Genomic DNA, 18,378 nt, shown 5'->3' on the forward strand with positions numbered 1-18,378 from the left:
ATCTCTTCCCCGTCTCACTTGCAAAAAATAAAAAGGAAAACGATTAATGGCCTCATTGGACCATTGTTCCTTTTTAGTTTCAAGCTGTAGACACAATACGAAAGCTACGACAATGCGCCTAAATGTATTGGGTGAAATAAAGCGTGCTCACAGCTCTTTCAGCACAGCTTCCAAAGCAGGGCGATGTTGCTAACTTACAAAAATAAAAAAGCACCCTTAAGACAAAGATTGACTAGTGTGTTGTGACATTCAGCCGCAATTGCTTTTGGAAGAATGCACCGACATTGTGTGCTTTTACACGTATCCAATTCACACTAGCACATTTTTTTTGGGGGGGGGGAGGCACCCCACTAGAGTCACACTGAAGAACGATTTGCCAGCGACAAGTACCAGGTACAGAGATTCTTCCCGATAAGCAGTCTGCTGAAATGTTTCCGCAGTGCTTCACTCGTCTCATTTCTCCGCAGGTGGGTGGATCTCAAAGGTCATATGAAATTGCTTGCGTGCTAGAGAAGAGGCAGCATAAGCCAAGTATTGTTGGCAGTTGTAGCACAGTCAGCTTAAACTGAATGGATTGTCAAATGCCACACCCAGAGAGAGGACTTCACCTGAACTCATGTAGGAATTAGCTGACTGACTGTTTAAACATGTTGTTGGCAACCAGTGTCTTGAAGTGACTGGTGACGCTGGAGCTATGGGGTCAGAATAAATCTTGCCACGAGCTGCTGTTTAATTAATTCAGTAGCAGTAACATCAGAACACAAAACAATTTCATTTTTATTTTAAATCCAGTAATACATGAATCCATCCATACATAAATGTGACTTACAGGTTGCGAAGTCAAAATTCTGTGACTACTTTTTTTGCATGTAACATCAAAGAATACACTGTATAGACCGAACATCAGATTCATACTTCTGCTCACGTACTGCATTCTTCGCAAGGCCAAAATTTTCTGTGTGTTGTAGAAATCATTGCACATTTTCTGCGCTGCAATAACTAAATAAGGCTCTTCATTTTCACTTTGGTTACCAAGATCTTACATTTATATGCTGGTGTAAACGCCAGAAACTGGTTCTAAACAATTGTGTTTGTTTATCAAGTGCACATGAGGTTATATGGTAGGATCTCCTTTGATAGAAGCTGTTTTTGGTGGTTGCTAATACCTCTATAAGAACAAAACCACCTCCCCCACCCCACCCCGAAGTATCCTGTGAAAATAAAGGTCAAGAACAAAATGGACCTCACAGATTTTCGCACTTGCAGCAAAGCTGCCTGGTAAAAAAACGAGCCCTCTATGTTTTTATTAAGAGCATGCAAAAGATGAAGAGGTGTGCAATTAATAAAATCTGCTTCATCTTCACCCATATTGCTAATGGTCTGTGATACAAGTGCCTCCTATTCTAAATAAGGCACGCACAAAGCATCAATGTGCATTCGGAGTAGGGTTTAAGGAAGTTCTCAGTTGGCCCATTTTAAGATGTGATCCCCTTATGCACAACTGTCAAACAAATATGAATAGTGTTGGGAAAAGCTGTTACAAGCAGAGGCACAGTAGTGAAGACTTGGGATTAGACAATGTGACTTTGAAATAATAGGATTAGAAATCGAAAACTTGATATACTGCCAGCAGGCTGCAGCGGGGAATGTTTGTGCTGCACATACAGGACACCCATTGTTCAGGGAGAGCAAAACCTACCATAGAAGAGAATGCTTTGTGTTTTGTTGTGCCGAATGAGGAAGAGAAAGGGATGGTCGGCTGTGACGCACGGCACAAACCTAGCGCACCGCATATTCATAACAGCAGCAGTAGCAGCAGCAGCCTCTGTTCCCTCTTCGTTTACCTCTACGAAGGATTTGTGAACAACCTCAGACAAAACCAAGTCATTGTTGGAAGACATCCTGGAGAAATCTGCCTTGCTTGGGTCAAACGCCTCAGCCATTCCCAGGCTGATCAGAACAGGCTTCAGGTCGTATTTTTCCTCCAGTTTAAATTTGGGTAGAGACAGCTCAACTTCAGTTAGGTCCATCATCTCAGGGTTAAGCCAGTCCTTGAGTTTCTCAGAGGTCATTTCTCTCTCCAACTAAAATAAGACAAACACGAGGCATTCAAGGAAAAAGGAAATCCTGGCTGCATATATAAATCCTCACATTTCTTACATAAAACCATTTTCACTGGATTCTCGGGCAACTCCTGCAGCCAAGCTGGTGCCAAACATATTGCTCTGCTTTCCTTTGGACATCAGCAAGGCCGAGAGGGGGACCCTGTTGTCTGGGCAGCCCAAGATGTCTATACACACTGCCCAGGTTTGCACCCCGGGGAGGTCACTTCGGTGCTGCTGGCATGGTGGTTTGACTTCACCCCTGGAGGCACACTCCATTGTCTCTCAAGACAGACAAATGCCAACAACATAACATGTTACACTGTGCACTTGGAAGAATCACATAGAAGCTGGAAGATTCATGCTCTAGTGATGTACAGCAACCAACAAGGGCAATTCTTACAGCCGAGAATTTAGATAGTTTAATTCTCAGCATCAATGCCTCACCTTTTCCAGGCATGGTTTAATTCTCAGCATCAATGCCTCACCTTTTCCAGGCCTGTAGAATTATCTGCAATCTCATCAGGAAGCAAGATGATCATGCTGAGCTCGTTATCAACATAAGGAATCTCAAGAATTTTGGTGCGAAGTTGTGATATGTAGGTCATGTTGAATTTAGCCTTCTTGAACATCATCTGCACCGGTTTGCTTTCATTCTGCAAATGGAGAAGAATTTTGTTTTAAGCATAACAGGAGGGAACACTATCAGAATGTGTGTATTTAATCAAAACGATAAAGACTGTGTGCTCAGTGATGTGCTTCCCATTATTTCCCACCTCATACCTTGCTAATTTTGAACGGCTTTTCTTCTGTGTGATCTTTGCGGAACTGATTTGCCCAGTTTCCCTTGAAATAGATAGCATTCACCAAGACCAGCCTTGTAAGGGAGCCAATTATTCCTGGGGCGAGCAGATTTTGAATTTTACCTTTAAGAGGGATTAAAGAGTTTTAATAAGTACATATTTTTCAGGCACAAACTCATATTTTAAGAAGTAAAACTCGTAGACAATATGGAAGCCCAAGAATTTGCTACTCACTTGCTGTCTGTTCTTCCACCCAATTGTTTATATATTTCCTGGAATCCTCTGATGCTTTAATGAAGTCTAGTTTCTCTAGACCTGCTTGATAGAATTTCTGGCTGGAGTCTACAAATGACTTAAACAAATACGTTTCAGAATTAGAAGCTATATATGGATCTGTATATATCATATACACATAAACTTTTACTTCATTCGGGGTTTTGTCCCACAGAAAAGAGGGGGAGAGAAGGATGTTTCTTCCATTTTCAGATACCTAAAGATCTGAAACATGTATGCAGATGCTAAATTTAACTTCAGTTGATAAGAAAAAGCTAATGGCATGTGCAATAGATTCATATCAGCCCAAACAGATGGACTGAACCTCACCCAAACAAACTTCTTTTGCTCAAGAATACATATAGCAATCATTGTCGTCTTTTTATATATGAGAATCCTGCAAGATTTGCCCCTGTATTAGTCCTGCTCAATGCAGGCAGATAATGAATTCCAGTGTGGCGTTTTCTCTTTCTATTCCTCTATGGAGGAAAAATGGTACGCAAGCAATACTTATTTGTCTCCAAGTTCGGTAACCCTTTGGAAAGTGTCGACTACCTGTTGTATTACAGTTGTTTTTTAAAAAAATGTAATTATCCTCTTGGCTTGATCTAACAAAAGCTAAACTTAGTCTAACATTCTGTCCCTGGAAGCTCACAAGCATGTCATGAAAGTTAACACACAGTTCTCTATAATGGCCTGGATTCAAAGACCCATAAACAGACAGTGGGAAATGCACCAGTGCTGGTCTGTGAACTCTTAACTATACTTTTTTGGGTTATCATGCCTAGTAGCCACTGAAAGCCCCCAGTTGAAGCTAAAATCTTTATACAATCAAAGCAATATCAGGTTCAATTCATGGATAAATAGTTCTCAGGCTGCAGTGCTGGGAAACACCTTTGCCTTCAATGAGCTGTTGATGCCCGTCTGGTTTTTTTGTTTGGCCACCTGACTCAAAACAGACTTCTGCTTTATATCTAACGTAGAAAGAACGAACAGCTGAAATTGTTCAGTCACAAAATAAATACAGTCAGGGAAGGGATGATTGAACAAAGAAAATGAAGAACATCGGTTAAAACACATACACAATTCACTCCCCAAAGATGGCATGACCTCCTGCAGATTGAGTAATGATACGTCTGTGATGCCCTAAAAAAGTTAAAGGGGCCCCTGACCATTAGGTCCAGTCGCGGACGACTCTGGGGTTGCGGCGCTCATCTCGCTTTACTGGCCAGCATGACTAAGCCGCTTCTGGTGAATCAGAGTGAATCAGACTTAGTGAATCAGACTAAGCTGTACTGGTACAGCTTCCGGGTCATGTGGCCAGCATGACTAAGCCGCTTCTGGTGAATCAGAGCGACGCACGGAAACACCCTTTACCTTCCCGCTTGGAGCGGTACCTATTTATCTACTTGCACTTTGATGTGCTTTCAAACTGCTAGGTGGGCAGGAGCAGGGACTGAGCAATGGGAGCTCACCCCGTCACGGGGATTCGAACCGCCGACCTTCTGATCGGCAAGCCCTAGGCTCTGTGGTTTAATCCACAGCGCCACCTGCGTCCCTACGTGATGCCCTTAGATGTGCTATTATGCACTTATCTATGGCCCCTTGCAGGTTTGTATCAACATCCCATAAGCAGTCTCTTTTCCAAAACAAAGAATGTCATGATCCAGCATTAGCTACCCTGCGGTTTTGCAGCTTTTCAAGAGCAGCACACAGAAAGCATCCAGTGCGAGTGTCAGCAGGTGCTCCGTTCAGGAAGAAACATGCAGATAACTGGCAGAAAAGCAGATTAGTCTGCCATGTTCCCAACTGCGTAGCTATTTATTATCAGTAACAGTTTGAGTTCAAAACAAAACAGGATGTAAGGCTATCAATTAACAGTGATGTTTACTTTGAGGGAAGTTTAAAGTTTTGTTTACATTTAGCTTGAAACAAGTGGATAATTGTGTCAAAGCACAGAGATGGAGGAGGAAGCTTGAGAAAGAGAACGTACTGGCAGGGGTGGTCAAATTGGTGGTATGCAGGCTGCATCCAGGATCTAGTCTGGGTTTTCTTCCCATGGCCCCCAAAGACTCAAGCCTACTTGGGAGATAGAAGTGAACCTGACAGGTTTGACCCTTCATTTCCCCAAAGGAAAGAGGGCCAAGTTGACACAGATAAAGAAGGAAGAAATAAGTGGGGTTGGCATTAATAATAATACAACTCAATTTATTACCTGCCCACAACCAGAAGGTCCCAGGGCAGATTACAACCAGGGTGGATTAAAAAAAATAAATCAGATTTTTAAAATATAAATTGGATTTTTAAAATATAAATTGGATTTTTAAAATAAAATGCTTTTGAAGGAAAAATCATTCTAAAGATAGTTTTGTATTTAAGTCACATTATAGTCCATCAGGAAATAAGGATTTGTTTTAAGTTTTTCATGCATGCTAAAACTCAGTCTAAAAAAATTGTTTAACTGCATCAGTCAACAAACATGGATACATATGCTATAATGTCATTGTTTTAGTTATACAAATTGTTTAAATTGTTATTAAGGAAATGATTGTTTTTCTCCTTCCAATAAAGTGCAACAGAAAAGTTGTTTAAATATAAACAGTTAACTTATTAAACCTCACAATAAACTCACAATTCTCTGTCTATGTATTTCTAATAGTATAACCAAATCAGTAATTTTTTATATAACTGTAAAAAAATACTCTGAAAATATATTATTCCAGAAATGAAACCTTCATCTAGTTGTAAATATTAAGATTATACCAGCAAGAATGAGTCTTTCTGTTGAAATAAATAAATGAAGTCTTACTGACTAATGATTTAAACTGATTCGATTTAAATCAAATCCACCCCGATTACAATTTTAAATTCTGTATTACATATTTTAAAAAGTCACAGCAGTAGCCCGGGTTCCTGAAAACACATAGGCCATAGGGTAAAGAGGTGCATCTTCAAAACCGGGCTAATATCCTGGCGCCGAGTGAGGATGAGTAAAGAGAGAAGGAAAGAAATTCATCCACCAAGTAGATTGGCTGGTGCAGCCTGCCACTTGGACTCAAGGTGATCACTGCTGCCGACTCATTATTTATCTGGCTTCAAATGTCCCTTTCAGTTTGATGGTAGTGGAAAGTACAGAAGGGATGGTGAGTGTTTAGCTGCGTTTCTGATCTGCGACAGAACACGATTCACTATCAGAACAGAGGCCACTTCCTGTTCTCTAGCACATTTGTAAACCATGTAACTTACTGAAATAAACTCATAGGATGTTTCTCCAAATAGCCTGTTGGCTAGCCTAAGCAAGTACTTGGTGCCTGGCTTGTTGATTTCAGAAATAAGTTTCTCGTATCCCTGGTGAAACTCGACGTCGTTGGTCACAGACAGCACCTGTAAGATGATAAATGGTTAACGGATAATGTTAAGTAATTTGAATACAGACATTTATCCACGTACTCCTAAAAAACGGTTATCGGTTGAAAATCCATGTCTTTTAGCAAACAAGAGAGTGAAATATATATAATGAACAACCGTTGTGACCACCCACAACGATTACCATTTGAGGAGGAAAAACAAAACAAAATCACAATGAGATTTGATAGTGATAAAAATGAAGAAGCAAAAAGCAGATTGTTCCGTTCCTGTTCAAGATTTCACAAGACAAGTATCTGAAGCAGTTAGAAGGGAAGCAGGCAAAAAAAAAAGAGTGACTATTAGTTTCCATGTATTTAAACAAAAAACCCCACCCACATACTAAATTACTGGGTTTTTATCTCCCCCCTAACAATTTAACTTAACTTTCTAAATATAACTGGGCTGCCATGTTTCAGCATGGGCCATGTTCTTCTGTGCAAGGACAGAGTAACTAAAATTTGATGATGCACTGAAAATTGAACTCTGGGCAGTACTAACCAACCATAGCTAAGCAGCAAACTGCTTTATCAGGAGCTCAGGAAACATTTGGGGCAGCCACAGCAGAAACAGATGCACGCAGCTGTTACTACCCTAGGAAAAACTAAGAGGGCCAAAGAACCACTGCAATTACGGAGAACCTCCCTGCAGCGGGAAGGTTTTCTGGGTGTGACATAAGAAATACTTTTCACATAAATAAACTTTATTCAAGACAACAAACTGGGCACACAAAACTACGTGTCCTTTGTTCTGGGGAAGAAAAACATGGAATCTTAAATTTAGGGTTTGCTGTGCTTTTCTCTCTCTTTTTGTTATACTGGTAATACCTGCTAGACAAGAAAGAGAAAGCCCACATGTTCCATTGTCCTTCTCTGGAAACTTTTTGTTGATTTAGCAGGACTGCCCCACTTGCGATTATCAAAGAGATTGTGAATACGTAATTGGTGGCCTTCATTTCCTTAGGTGGGCTGTGCAGGCCTGGTCGAATAGGCGGCAACAAACTAAATTCCAAGCATGGTGGTTTTTACTTTGTTTCTGTGAATAGGAATTCTTCCCTAAGGAACCATGACCTAAGTCCAGTTCATGTGTTACTTGCATATAAGGTAACTGACTGGGGAATGGGTCCATGCTATTAGCTCCACCTCCAATTTTGCAGACACTTCCCAGATCACCTTCCCACCTGAGTGGTACCTATTTATCTACTTGCACTCTGACTTGCTTTTGAACTGCTAGATTGGCAGGAGCTGGGACCAAGCAACAAGAGCTCACCCCGTCGCGGGGATTCGAACCACCGACCTTCTGATCAGCAAGCCCTAGGCACTGTGGTTTAACCCACAGTGCCACCCGTGTCCCCACTAGTAGCCTTGTTGTTGTTTAGTCGTTTAGTCGTGTCCGACTCTTCGTGACCCCATGGACCATAGCACGCCAGGCACTCCTGTCTTCCACTGCCTCCCGCAGTTTGGTCAAACTCATGTTCGTAGCTTCGAGAACACTGTCCAACCATCTTGTCCTCTGTCGTCCCCTTCTCCTAGTGCCCTCAATCTTTCCCAACATCAGGGTCTTTTCCAAGGATTCTTCTCTTCTCATGAGGTGGCCAAAGTATTGGAGCCTCAGCTTCACGATCTGTCCTTCCAGGGAGCACTCAGGGCTGATTTCCTTAAGAATGGATAGGTTTGATCTTCTAGCAGTCCATGGGACTCTCAAGAGTCTCCTCCAGCACCATAATTCAAAAGCATCAATTCTTCGGCGATCAGCCTTCTTTATGGTCCAGCTCTCACTTCCATACATCACTACTGGGAAAACCATAGCTTTAACTATACGGACCTTTGTCGGCAAGGTGATGTCTCTGCTTTTTAAGATGCTGTCTAGGTTTGTCATTGCTTTTCTCCCAAGAAGCAGGCGTCTTTTAATTTCGTGACTGCTGTCACCATCTGCAGTGATCAAGGAGCCCAAGAAAGTAAAATCTCTCACTGCCTCCATTTCTTCCCCTTCTATTTGCCAGGAGGTGATGGGACCAGTGGCCATGATCTTGGTTTTTTTGATGTTGAGCTTCAGACCATATTTTGCGCTCTCCTCTTTCACCCTCATTAAAAGGTTCTTTAATTCCTCCTCGTTTTCTGCCATCAAGGTTGTGTCATCTGCATATCTGAGGTTGTTGATATTTCTTCCGGCAATCTTAATTCCGGCTTGGGATTCATCTAGTCCAGCCTTTCGCATGATGAATTCTGCATATAAGTTGGAGAAGGAACTGGCAAGCCACTCCAGTATCCCTGCCAAGAAAACTCCATGGACAAAGACTAGTAGCCTTAAGGGCATGCTAATAAATGCATATTTCAGCCTGACCTGCTACAAAGAAAAGGAAGCACCATGAATGCCTCACTTAAGAGTCAAAAGTCAAGCTCCCCGCTCCCCTTAATAGTATTTATCTGGATATACCTTTGCCATTTGGGTTGCAGTATTCCCTGCCGCACCCAGAGAGACCATCGTCAAAGCAGAAGAAATGCTCAAAGGAGAAAAAAACACGTTTGCTGTATTATCATTTTGACTTAGCTTCTTGAACAGATTGAGGGCAAAGGCACTGTTGGCTGCAGTGAGGCGGTCCATGTCTTATAACCTACGAAACAAGCACAGATAAGACAGTCATCCAGTTTGTCTGCTCGGAGGTCACTTTAACAAGAAAAGGAAAAAAAACCTAAGCATTGGTTTTCAGATCCCACACATGTGTCCTAAGGGCATATGAACCTGTAACTCCCATGTTGGAACATTTTCATGCGCTCCAAAATGCCACACGCCCACCGTTTTCTGGTGTGGGAGAGGCTGCAGCCCACAGAGTAACTATCAATCACACACTACATTTCTTTAGATGAAAGCAATGGCCAGCAGACAGTAATTTGCAAAAAATGCCCCAGAAGAGAATAACATTCGCCCTTGCTTGATTTCTAAGAAGATCAGCTTTTAATTAAAAGTCTATTGCATATTACATGTCACATAACCCCCTTTGGGACTGTCGTGTTACGGGGCAGGAATACCTTTCGTCTCTCCCCCCTGGATGCGCCAGCTCTTTCTCCGAAGACCACTGGCCACCCCTTCTCCCGGGAGGACTAAGCTATATTCCTGCTCCCGTAACGGAATTTCCGAGTAGGCTGCCACCACCCAGATCTGCCTTGGCCAGGCAACCTGGGAACACCTTTTCACTTTATTCCGGTAGGAGACCAAGCAGCAGGACTGGACTAGCAATGTGGCTCAGAAAGGAACAAACTTACCAAAAATCCTTTTAACTATTTATTAAAAGAACTAGTTAAATAAACAGGTATACCAAAGTATATCAAAGTACATCAGTTCTTACAGAAAGGACTACAAACTTAAAATAAGAAAATATCTAACTTAATACATACTTAGAAGAGTAGAATCCACGCTGAGTCTCTCCCTCCGGCAGACTACAGCGATCAGCCTTGAGCAGTTCTCAAGCTTGTGGAACAACTAACACAAACAGACTTTCCCCTTCATGTTGTTGAACGAAGAACCCCTTTCTCCCTGGGGTTTAAATCCTTTAGATGCCTTGAGGCACACCTTAGCTCCACGTGGGGATTGTAACTAATTATCCAATCAAGGTTGATTTTCATTCAAACTGACCAATCAAGAGATTAACTGACATTAGCCCCATCCCTCTATTATTGAGGTTTCACAGATGTTCCTTGTTTACCCATTAGTCATCCAAGAGGGCAATTAACTTCCTGGGTTCAGACACACCGGAGAAGGTTTTACTCCCTTATTGCTTATCACAGGAATTTAAGATCCTATAGCTGCAAGGTTGTGGCTTTTCACACTAAATCAAAGGACTAAAGCAGACTCTTTCCCAGGGTTCAAAAGTTAAGATTCCCATAGATTTCCCTCCAGGGCCAGAGTCCCATCAGGCCCTACATTTCCCACAATGCTCTACCAGTACCCATGATAGAAATGTACATGTTTTCATGACAGGGACATAAAAATAAATAGAGGGAGGCAAAGCATCACTTGAGAGCCTGTTGTCCCTCCCCACTGCACAATTCTAGCCTCAAAAACAGGACTATTAAAGCCTTAAAGGTAAAGGGGCCCCTGACCATCAGGTCCAGTCGTGTCCGACTCTGGGGTTGCAGCGCTCATCTCGCTCTATAGGCCGAGGGAGCCGGCGTTTGTCCGCAGACAGCTTCCGGGTCATGTGGCCAGCATGACAAAGCTGCTTCTGACGAACCAGAGCAGTACACGGAAACACCGTTTACCTTCCTGCCGGAGCGGTTCCTATTTATCTACTTGCACTTTGATGTGCTTTCGAACTGCTAGGTGGGCAGGAGCTGGGACCGAGCAACAGGAGCTTATCCCATCGTGGGGTTTCGAACTGCTGACCTTCTGATCAGCAAGCCCTAGGCTCTGTGGTTTAACCCACAGCGCCATCTGGGTCCCATATTAAAGCCTTAGGTTGCAGAATTAAGTTAGCAAGCCAACAGCTATAATAACCTGACTTTAGCAATTAAGTCTATGTTTGATAAACCGAGTCCTGAACGGGATCAAGCTTGTATGAAGTGCTGTTTGTTGCTTTTATAACTATATTGTGACTACTGACCCTAAGATGTACAAATGTTTCAAAACTCCTTCTACCAATATGCATTAGGGGGAAATCTGGGCATACTAAATCAACCCAGACCCAGACCCATGAAATTCACATCTGAAGATTTTCGTCGCATGAAGATGCAATGAGATAAGCTTCGCCTGCTGGATTTATCTGTCTTGGAGGTTCAGAGACATAGGAACTGTGCCATTTTTTTTCTGGCTGGCAGAGCTGCCAAGCCCAGGTTTTCTTGTTTTTGAAACAAAACAAAACAAAACACAGCACTCTTGCCAAGCTAGCACACATTTCCTTGTTATTTAAATTTTTTGGCATGTGTTCTTTCTCCCATCACAGGGGAAAGGAAAGTGAAGCCTTCAGAACTGCTCCAAGCTGTGAACCTATTTAAAGTTACAGGTAGGTAGCCGTGTTGGTCTGGCGTAGTCGAAACAAAATTAAAAAGTTCCTTCCAGTAGCAAAGGTAAAGGGACCCCTGACCATTAGGTCTAGTCGTGACCGACTCTGGGGTTGCGCGCTCATCTCGCATTATTGGCTGAGGGAGCCGGCGTACAGCTTCCAGGTCATGTGGCCAGCATGACAAAGCCGCTTCTGGCGAACCAGAGCAGCACACGGAAACGCCGTTTACCTTCCCGCTGTAGCGGTCCCTATTTATCTACTTCCACTTTTTGGTGTGCTTTCGAGCTGCTAGGTTGGCAGGAGCTGGGACCGAGCAACGGGAGCTCACCCTGTCGCAGGGATTCGAACCGCCGACCTTCTGATCAGCAAGCCCTAGGCTCTGTGGTTTAACCCACAGTGCCACCTGCGTCCCTGCAGTAGCACCTTAGAGACCAACTAAGTTTGTCATTGGTATGAACTTTCGTGTGCATGCACACTTCTTCAGATACACTGAAACAGAAGTCACCAGATCCTTATATATAGTAAGAGGGTGGGGAGGGGTATTACTCAGAAGGGTGGTGAGAATGGGACTGATAGGTGTGGAAACCCGACTGTTTGCAACTGCAATTGGTCTTACAGGAAAAATTTACGACTGTTTATGACTGCAATTAAAGGCACAGAAAAAATATCCTTAGGGAAGTGATCCCAAATGGCTCTGATCTCTCTGCAAAACAATAGCAGTCAGGGAAATACAGACAGGGCTAAGCAAGTAAGGAAAGCTACATACTGTATAACATCTGTTATATATAATATTTTTTACCATAAGGCATGGCTGATGATTCACTGTAATTAAAATACATAAGGGTATAAGTTTAGCAACCTAATATCTGGATTAATCAGGAGGTTTGTTTAGTTATCACACACTGCCAATTTCAAGTCACCGCAGGTCATCTCTTTACTCTAGACAAAGAGGTAAAAGCTATCTCTTGTATTCATTCATTAGATTGCTAATTCACTGTATGAAACAATGCATTTTTAGGCATGGAATTTTTTCCACAGAAAAGTACGGTTGTGGGAAACTTTCTGCTTCACGTCAATGAGTAAGCCTGTAACATACTGGGACACAATCCGCAACGCAGTGCTTGATGCCACTGACTTGAAAAGAGCACTGACCCTGCAGAGTTGGTGTCAGTTGGCCTTCCTTTGTCCTGATCCCTTTTAAAAGTAATTCTAACATTCTAAAGAATGAATATATAATCTGTGGAAGACTTAATTCACACACCACCTTGTGAATTCTGAGTGGTTATAATACTGTAAATGAGGGACCCATGAAGATTCATGGTGTGATTTGATCTTTTGAGTTACAGAATACGTCCTTACGCTGGATTTTAATTTTTTTTAAGTGAAATCTTTTGCTGTGTTATCCAGCTTTTTATCCAATGCCTTTGAAAACAGCCTTTCCTATTTTTTTTGGTACGTTTCCAGTTATGATATGACTCTTTTGTTCATTACGAGACACAATGTTTTATACAGTTGTTATGCAAAAAAAAATGTACTGAGGACTGTTTAAAAAAGAACATGAAGAAGATATTTCTGGTTGAAGACCCTGTCTGCCGTTTGCTTTGCGCTGTAAGAGAGACAGTCTTCTTGGCATTGAGCCATGCCGGCTATGAAAGATCTCCGGTTACACAGAGGCCGCCTGGAACAGAGAAAAAACGAAGGCTCTCTCTTTGTATGTATTAGTGTACTATACACAACCAAGCAGTTCTCTGAATTGGTCTGCGGTGCTATTTTTGCTTGGAAAGAACTCTGGCTTCAGGCACGGAATTGTACTATCCGAGTTTGTTTGTTCCATTATTGAAGGAGGGTGGGGTGGGTTCCTTCTTCCTTCCCCAGAACGCAGGTCCTTCCAGGGAATGCGTGCCAGCGCTGGGTGCAGCCAGAGGCAAACGTAGGTGCAGTCATAGGTGTGAATTTTACCTTTGTACAATAGGTTACATTCCAGCCACACAAAGCGACAGGGATTTCTACACCCACAATGCATTTGTCCAGGCAAGCAAGAGGCATCAATCACCACAGTCCAAGGACTATTCCAGTCAAGGCAGAAGCACTCAAGAAGAGGTCCAGAGTGGGACCAGTGAGGGGCTTGGCCTACTGACGGAGGGAGGGCCGAGATGTAAAGATGGCTGGAGGGCCACATTATAGGGCTCCACGCTTCCGGTGTTATTTTACAACAACAGAACCAACCAAGAGCTAAAGCTCTCCAAACACATCCCTAACGTTAGTCCTCCCACCCTCAACAAATTACCTTACAGTACTGGGTTTGTTTTGGCAATCAAGACCTACATCCAGTTCAGCCATGCTGCTACAAAGAGGCTTTGCAAAAAATGAAATGAAAACCCTCCTCCACAGAGCAATCAAATGGATAAAAAGAAGAAGCAAGGCCCCATCTTCAGTGTGTGTTTAAAGCAGTATCGTAACACTTTAACGGAGCGTCTCCACCCCCATTGTTCAGCCCGGACGCTGAGGTTCTCCTCCGAGGGCCTTCTGGCAGTTCCCTCACTGCGCAAAGTGAGGTTACAGGGAACCAGGCAGAGGGCCTTCTCAGTAGTGGCACCCGCCCTGTGGAACGCCCTCCCATCAGATGTCAAAGAAATAAACAACTATCTGACTTTTAGAAGACATCTGAAGGCAGGGCTGTTTAGGGAAGCTTTTAATGTTTGATGTTTTATCTTGTTTTTAATATTCTGTTGGGAACCGCCCAGAGTGGCTGGGTAAACTCAGCCAGATTGGCAGGGTATAAATAAATAAATCATCATCATTATCATTACAGCCATGGCTCCCCTCTCTAAAGAATAACGGAAACTGTACAGTGGTACCTCAAGTTAAGAACTTAATTCGTTGTGGAGGTCCATTCTTAACCTGAAACTGCTCTTAACCTGAGGTACCACTTTAGCTAATGGGGCCTCCCGCTGCCGCCACGCCACTGTTGCGCGATTTCTGTTCTCATCCTGAAGCAAAGTTCTTAATCTGAAGTTAGCGGAGTCTGTAACCTGAAGCATCTGTAACCTGAAGCGTCTGTAACCCAAGGTACCACTGTACTTTGTTAAGGATGCTAAGAGACCCCATTCCCCGCTCCCTGCAGAGCTACAATGCCAGAATTCCCCAGGGAAGAGGGATTGTTTGTTGAAGTACTCTTGGTGCTCTTCTGGACAGAATCTGGATGCTCTTACAGATGGTGGAGAGAATGTGGCCAAGATCTGCTTCAGTTTGAAGGGTGCAGCAACGGAGGCAGACTTTGCATTATTACCAAATGCTACAGGAATAATCCTTGCTCAGTTGTGCTCAATGGATGCCCACGAGGCGTTCTTCATTTCAGCAGCAGTCATTTTGCTGTTGCAATGGTTAAAACAGAAAGCCTACTGCAAATAGCCTAGGGATCTTACCAATAGATCTTAAACTACCGTACCTCCTGCCTATTCCTAGAGACTGGGAAGGAAGTATACAATACAAATTAATTAGAAAGTCTTATGGTTGGTGGGTTAGTTTTTTAAAAAAGGAACTCTTAATTACTATCCATCCAATGCTTGCCAGTTCAAAACTGCCTGATGATTACAATAGTATCTGTACCGTAAAGGGATTTTCGTCTCTCGTTTACTCTGACAAATGGAGTATATTTAAAAACAAAAGCATTCATTCCACATTCCATAGCTATTTAGAGATTTCGGAGCAAAAAGAAACAGAAAACAACCAGTTACTACCCCCTTCTGCCTTGACAACGCTCCAGTATCTGAAGATCAGCTGTTTTGTCATAGTAACAGTAATAGTAATAGTAATAAATTATTATTTATACCCCACCCATCTTGCTGGGTTTCCCCAACCACTCTGGGTGGCTTCCAACAGAAAAATGAAATAAAATAATCTATTAAACATTAAAAGCCTCCCTAAACAGTAGTATTTAAATAGTTGTATTTAATGATACCAGGATACACAGTGAGAAGTTTCCCAGCCTCTCAGAAGAAGGAGAAGGAGAAGGAGAAGGAGAAGGAGAAGAAGAAGAGGAGGAGGAGGAGGAGGAGGAGGAGGAGGAGGAGGAGGAGTTTGGATTTGATATCCTGCTTTATCGCTACACTAAGGAGTCTCAAAGGAGTGAAGCAAATAGAGGAACCGACTTTGCAGCTGCATGTGGAGGAGTGGGAAAGCGAACCTGGTTCACCAGAGTCCACCGCTCTTAACCACTACACCACACTATGGCTCTGTATTGGCACATAAGCTGCACATCCATCCTATGTTACAAAGTCGGTTCCTCTATTTGCTTCACTCCTGTGCGTTGGCAATGCAATTGCTACACTCCTCAGCTGGGTGTCGTAATTGACAGCATGGCATGCCAATCTCTGCCAGCCACCCCACTCTTTCCTAGCTGCTAGGAGCCCCCCCCTGCTTAACCGACACTTTAGAACCCAGCCTAAAGCATGGGCGGGAACGCCAGGAAATTCCCCCTTTAATTTCTTTCCAAGGAACAGGTAGGAAGTCTGCTGCATCCTAATAAGCAAGCCAATAAAAGAGTTTTAGGAATTGGTTGCTGCACATTCACAATGAAAACTCATAAAAATCCACTTCTTCCATGCTCTGCAGGTGATTAGATTTTTCAGTGCAAATATAAAAACAAATGAACCCAACAAACGCCAATCAAGAACAGGCACCAAGGTGGGTTTTATCTCCCCGCCCCCCTTGCAAAGCTCCTGCCCTTGCCGGCAGAAATCTAGCAGGTGAAGCATTTCCCATTAGAAAAACGCAGTATGGAAAGCCACAGCCATTAAATTTCTACCTGTGTCATGCAGCTGCTCAAAGCACAAAAGTGCCAGTCCTACAGGTGCCAGTCTTGGGCAACACCCTGGACCCTCCCAGATTACTTTCACTGCTCCACCTCAACAAAGGTACAGTAGTTCCAGACGCTGCTGCCAAGCAATCCACCTGGCTTACCCTCTGCAATCCAGTAAGCAACGGCTTCAGTTAGTAGTTACCACTGACATATTTTTACCGCAGCATCAACTTCTGAAGGCAAGAACCCGCTTTTATTAGTTATGGCACAAGCTTTTTTTTGCAGGCATATATGATACAATGAACTATTGTCCCTGGAAGTTTTTTTGCGCGCGATAAAGCTGGCAGCCTTTAAGGCGCTCCAAGAACTTTCGTTGCGCGCAAGCCACCCGTAGCACGCCTACCTTTCTGGACGTTAGGATCAGATATTGATTTTCGGCGCGGCTGTTACGCACGGATCGCAGGCAGGGCTCCGGCTGCGAGCAAAGAGAGAGACCGAGTGGCGACGGGAAACCCGGGAAAGGGAAACGAAACCATCCTGTCCAGGGGAGGCGCTCCTGCATGTGACTCAGCCCCTGACTCAGCCGCTATCCGGGAACCTACTAGGAAAACAAAAAGGAGCCGCAGCCTCGAGCCCCGCAAGTTTGCGACCGGATTCCATTGCCACGGAGCATGTGCAGAACGGCTCGCACATGCCTAGAAAGAGGAAACGAAGCCGCTGCCCGTTGCCTTTGCAGGGCGGCACGCCTTTTTTTGCCATCGCCGCCTGCTTTTTCGAGAAACGCAGAAGACACTCGGAGCAGGAAGGTGGCGCTGCGGAAGCGCAATTGCGCCCTGCTCCCTTTGGTTGTTGGCGCAGCAGAATTAATCCCCACATGCTTACTCCCGAGTAACGGCGCCTGGCTGCGCAAACCAGAGGAGCCTGACATTAATACAAACAATGCAGTCAGCTTATATTCTTTTACTGAGTGTCAGCGTCGCTTCGATAGATCCTCTTTCTATTCTCTGATTTATTGCATTTCCTTGGTAGTGAGAGAGGGTTATTCTACCAACACGAATGTCTCGCCACAAATGCAATTGATCTGTAGAAAATCTAAATGTATAGCCTTTTTCTTATTGTCGGTTTAAGTTTTAAGTTCCTTTAGATGTTTGATGTTTTAATTTTTGTATGGATAAATGTTTTAGATTGACGGTCGTCGAATAAAGTCTGATTGATCTGTAGAAAATACAGCCTGAAAAAAGAGACAATACACGTAGGCTTCTTCTGTAAACCAAGGAACCATTATGACCTTAGGGTAAGATCAGTTTCTTTGAGGTGTATGATATAGATATGCAGGCTTGAATCCTTCTGGCCATAGTGAGTGTTGAAATATCTTTTTCCCGGACAGGCTGGGTGAAGGATGGGAACCATCCAGTCTTGATTTTTTGATGACTGCAATATTCTCCTGAAAGTTTGGGTAAGCTTGTACAGTTCAGAGGAATCTCTGGGTATGTGGTGATTAATCTGTGGACTATTCTGGAGAAGTGTCTCATAGAGTGTGTTTATGAGAATTATGAGGAATGTTGAAGGAATCCCATCTCTACAAATGAAAGCATTGCAGGATCAACTGAATTTGATCTACTGAAAGTGACCAGATTTTTGCTAACCATTGTGGGGAACCTGGGCAATAAAATGATATTTATGCCTTCAATTTGTTGCTCAACTTACACACAATTCCGATGCTTAAATAAAGGTCAGACCAGGGTGGATTTGTTTTAAATCAAATCAATTTAAATCACAATTTAAATCACTAGCCAGTAAGACTTAAATCATTTTTTTACAGAAAGACTCATTCTTGCTGGTATAATCTTAATATTTACAACCAGATGAAGGTTTGATTTTTGGAATAATAGATTTTCAGAGTGGTTTTTACAGTTATATCAAAAATTGCTGATGTGGTTATACTACTGTATTAGAAACTCACAGACAGATCATTATGAATTTATTGTGAGGTTT

The 18,378-nt window shown here is 43.1% G+C and overlaps 1 protein-coding gene across 2 annotated transcripts; it reads right to left on the reverse strand.

The window, feature by feature from the left end:
• Positions 1-753: 753 nt before the first annotated feature.
• On the reverse strand, positions 754-16,981 carry LOC118089834 (serpin B6). 2 transcript variants are annotated; one of them, XM_035124829.2, is made up of 7 exons: positions 16,787-16,981; positions 9,020-9,197; positions 6,425-6,562; positions 3,140-3,257; positions 2,886-3,028; positions 2,591-2,758; positions 754-2,084 (listed from the first exon to the last, which is right to left on the reverse strand). In XM_035124829.2, exons 2-7 carry the CDS (start codon positions 9,185-9,187, stop codon positions 1,680-1,682), a joined length of 1,140 nt encoding a protein of 379 aa, XP_034980720.1. In that variant the 5' UTR covers positions 9,188-9,197; positions 16,787-16,981; the 3' UTR covers positions 754-1,679. The 2 variants fall into 2 exon arrangements, with proteins under 2 accessions (XP_034980720.1, XP_034980721.1); XM_035124830.2 differs by lacking the exon at positions 16,787-16,981 and adding an exon at positions 9,979-10,663.
• Between the last annotated feature and the right edge of the window lie 1,397 nt (positions 16,982-18,378).

The sequence above is a fragment of the Zootoca vivipara genome, chromosome 8, assembly GCF_963506605.1.
Source record: "Zootoca vivipara chromosome 8, rZooViv1.1, whole genome shotgun sequence".
NCBI classification, from domain to species: Eukaryota; Metazoa; Chordata; class Lepidosauria; order Squamata; family Lacertidae; genus Zootoca; species Zootoca vivipara.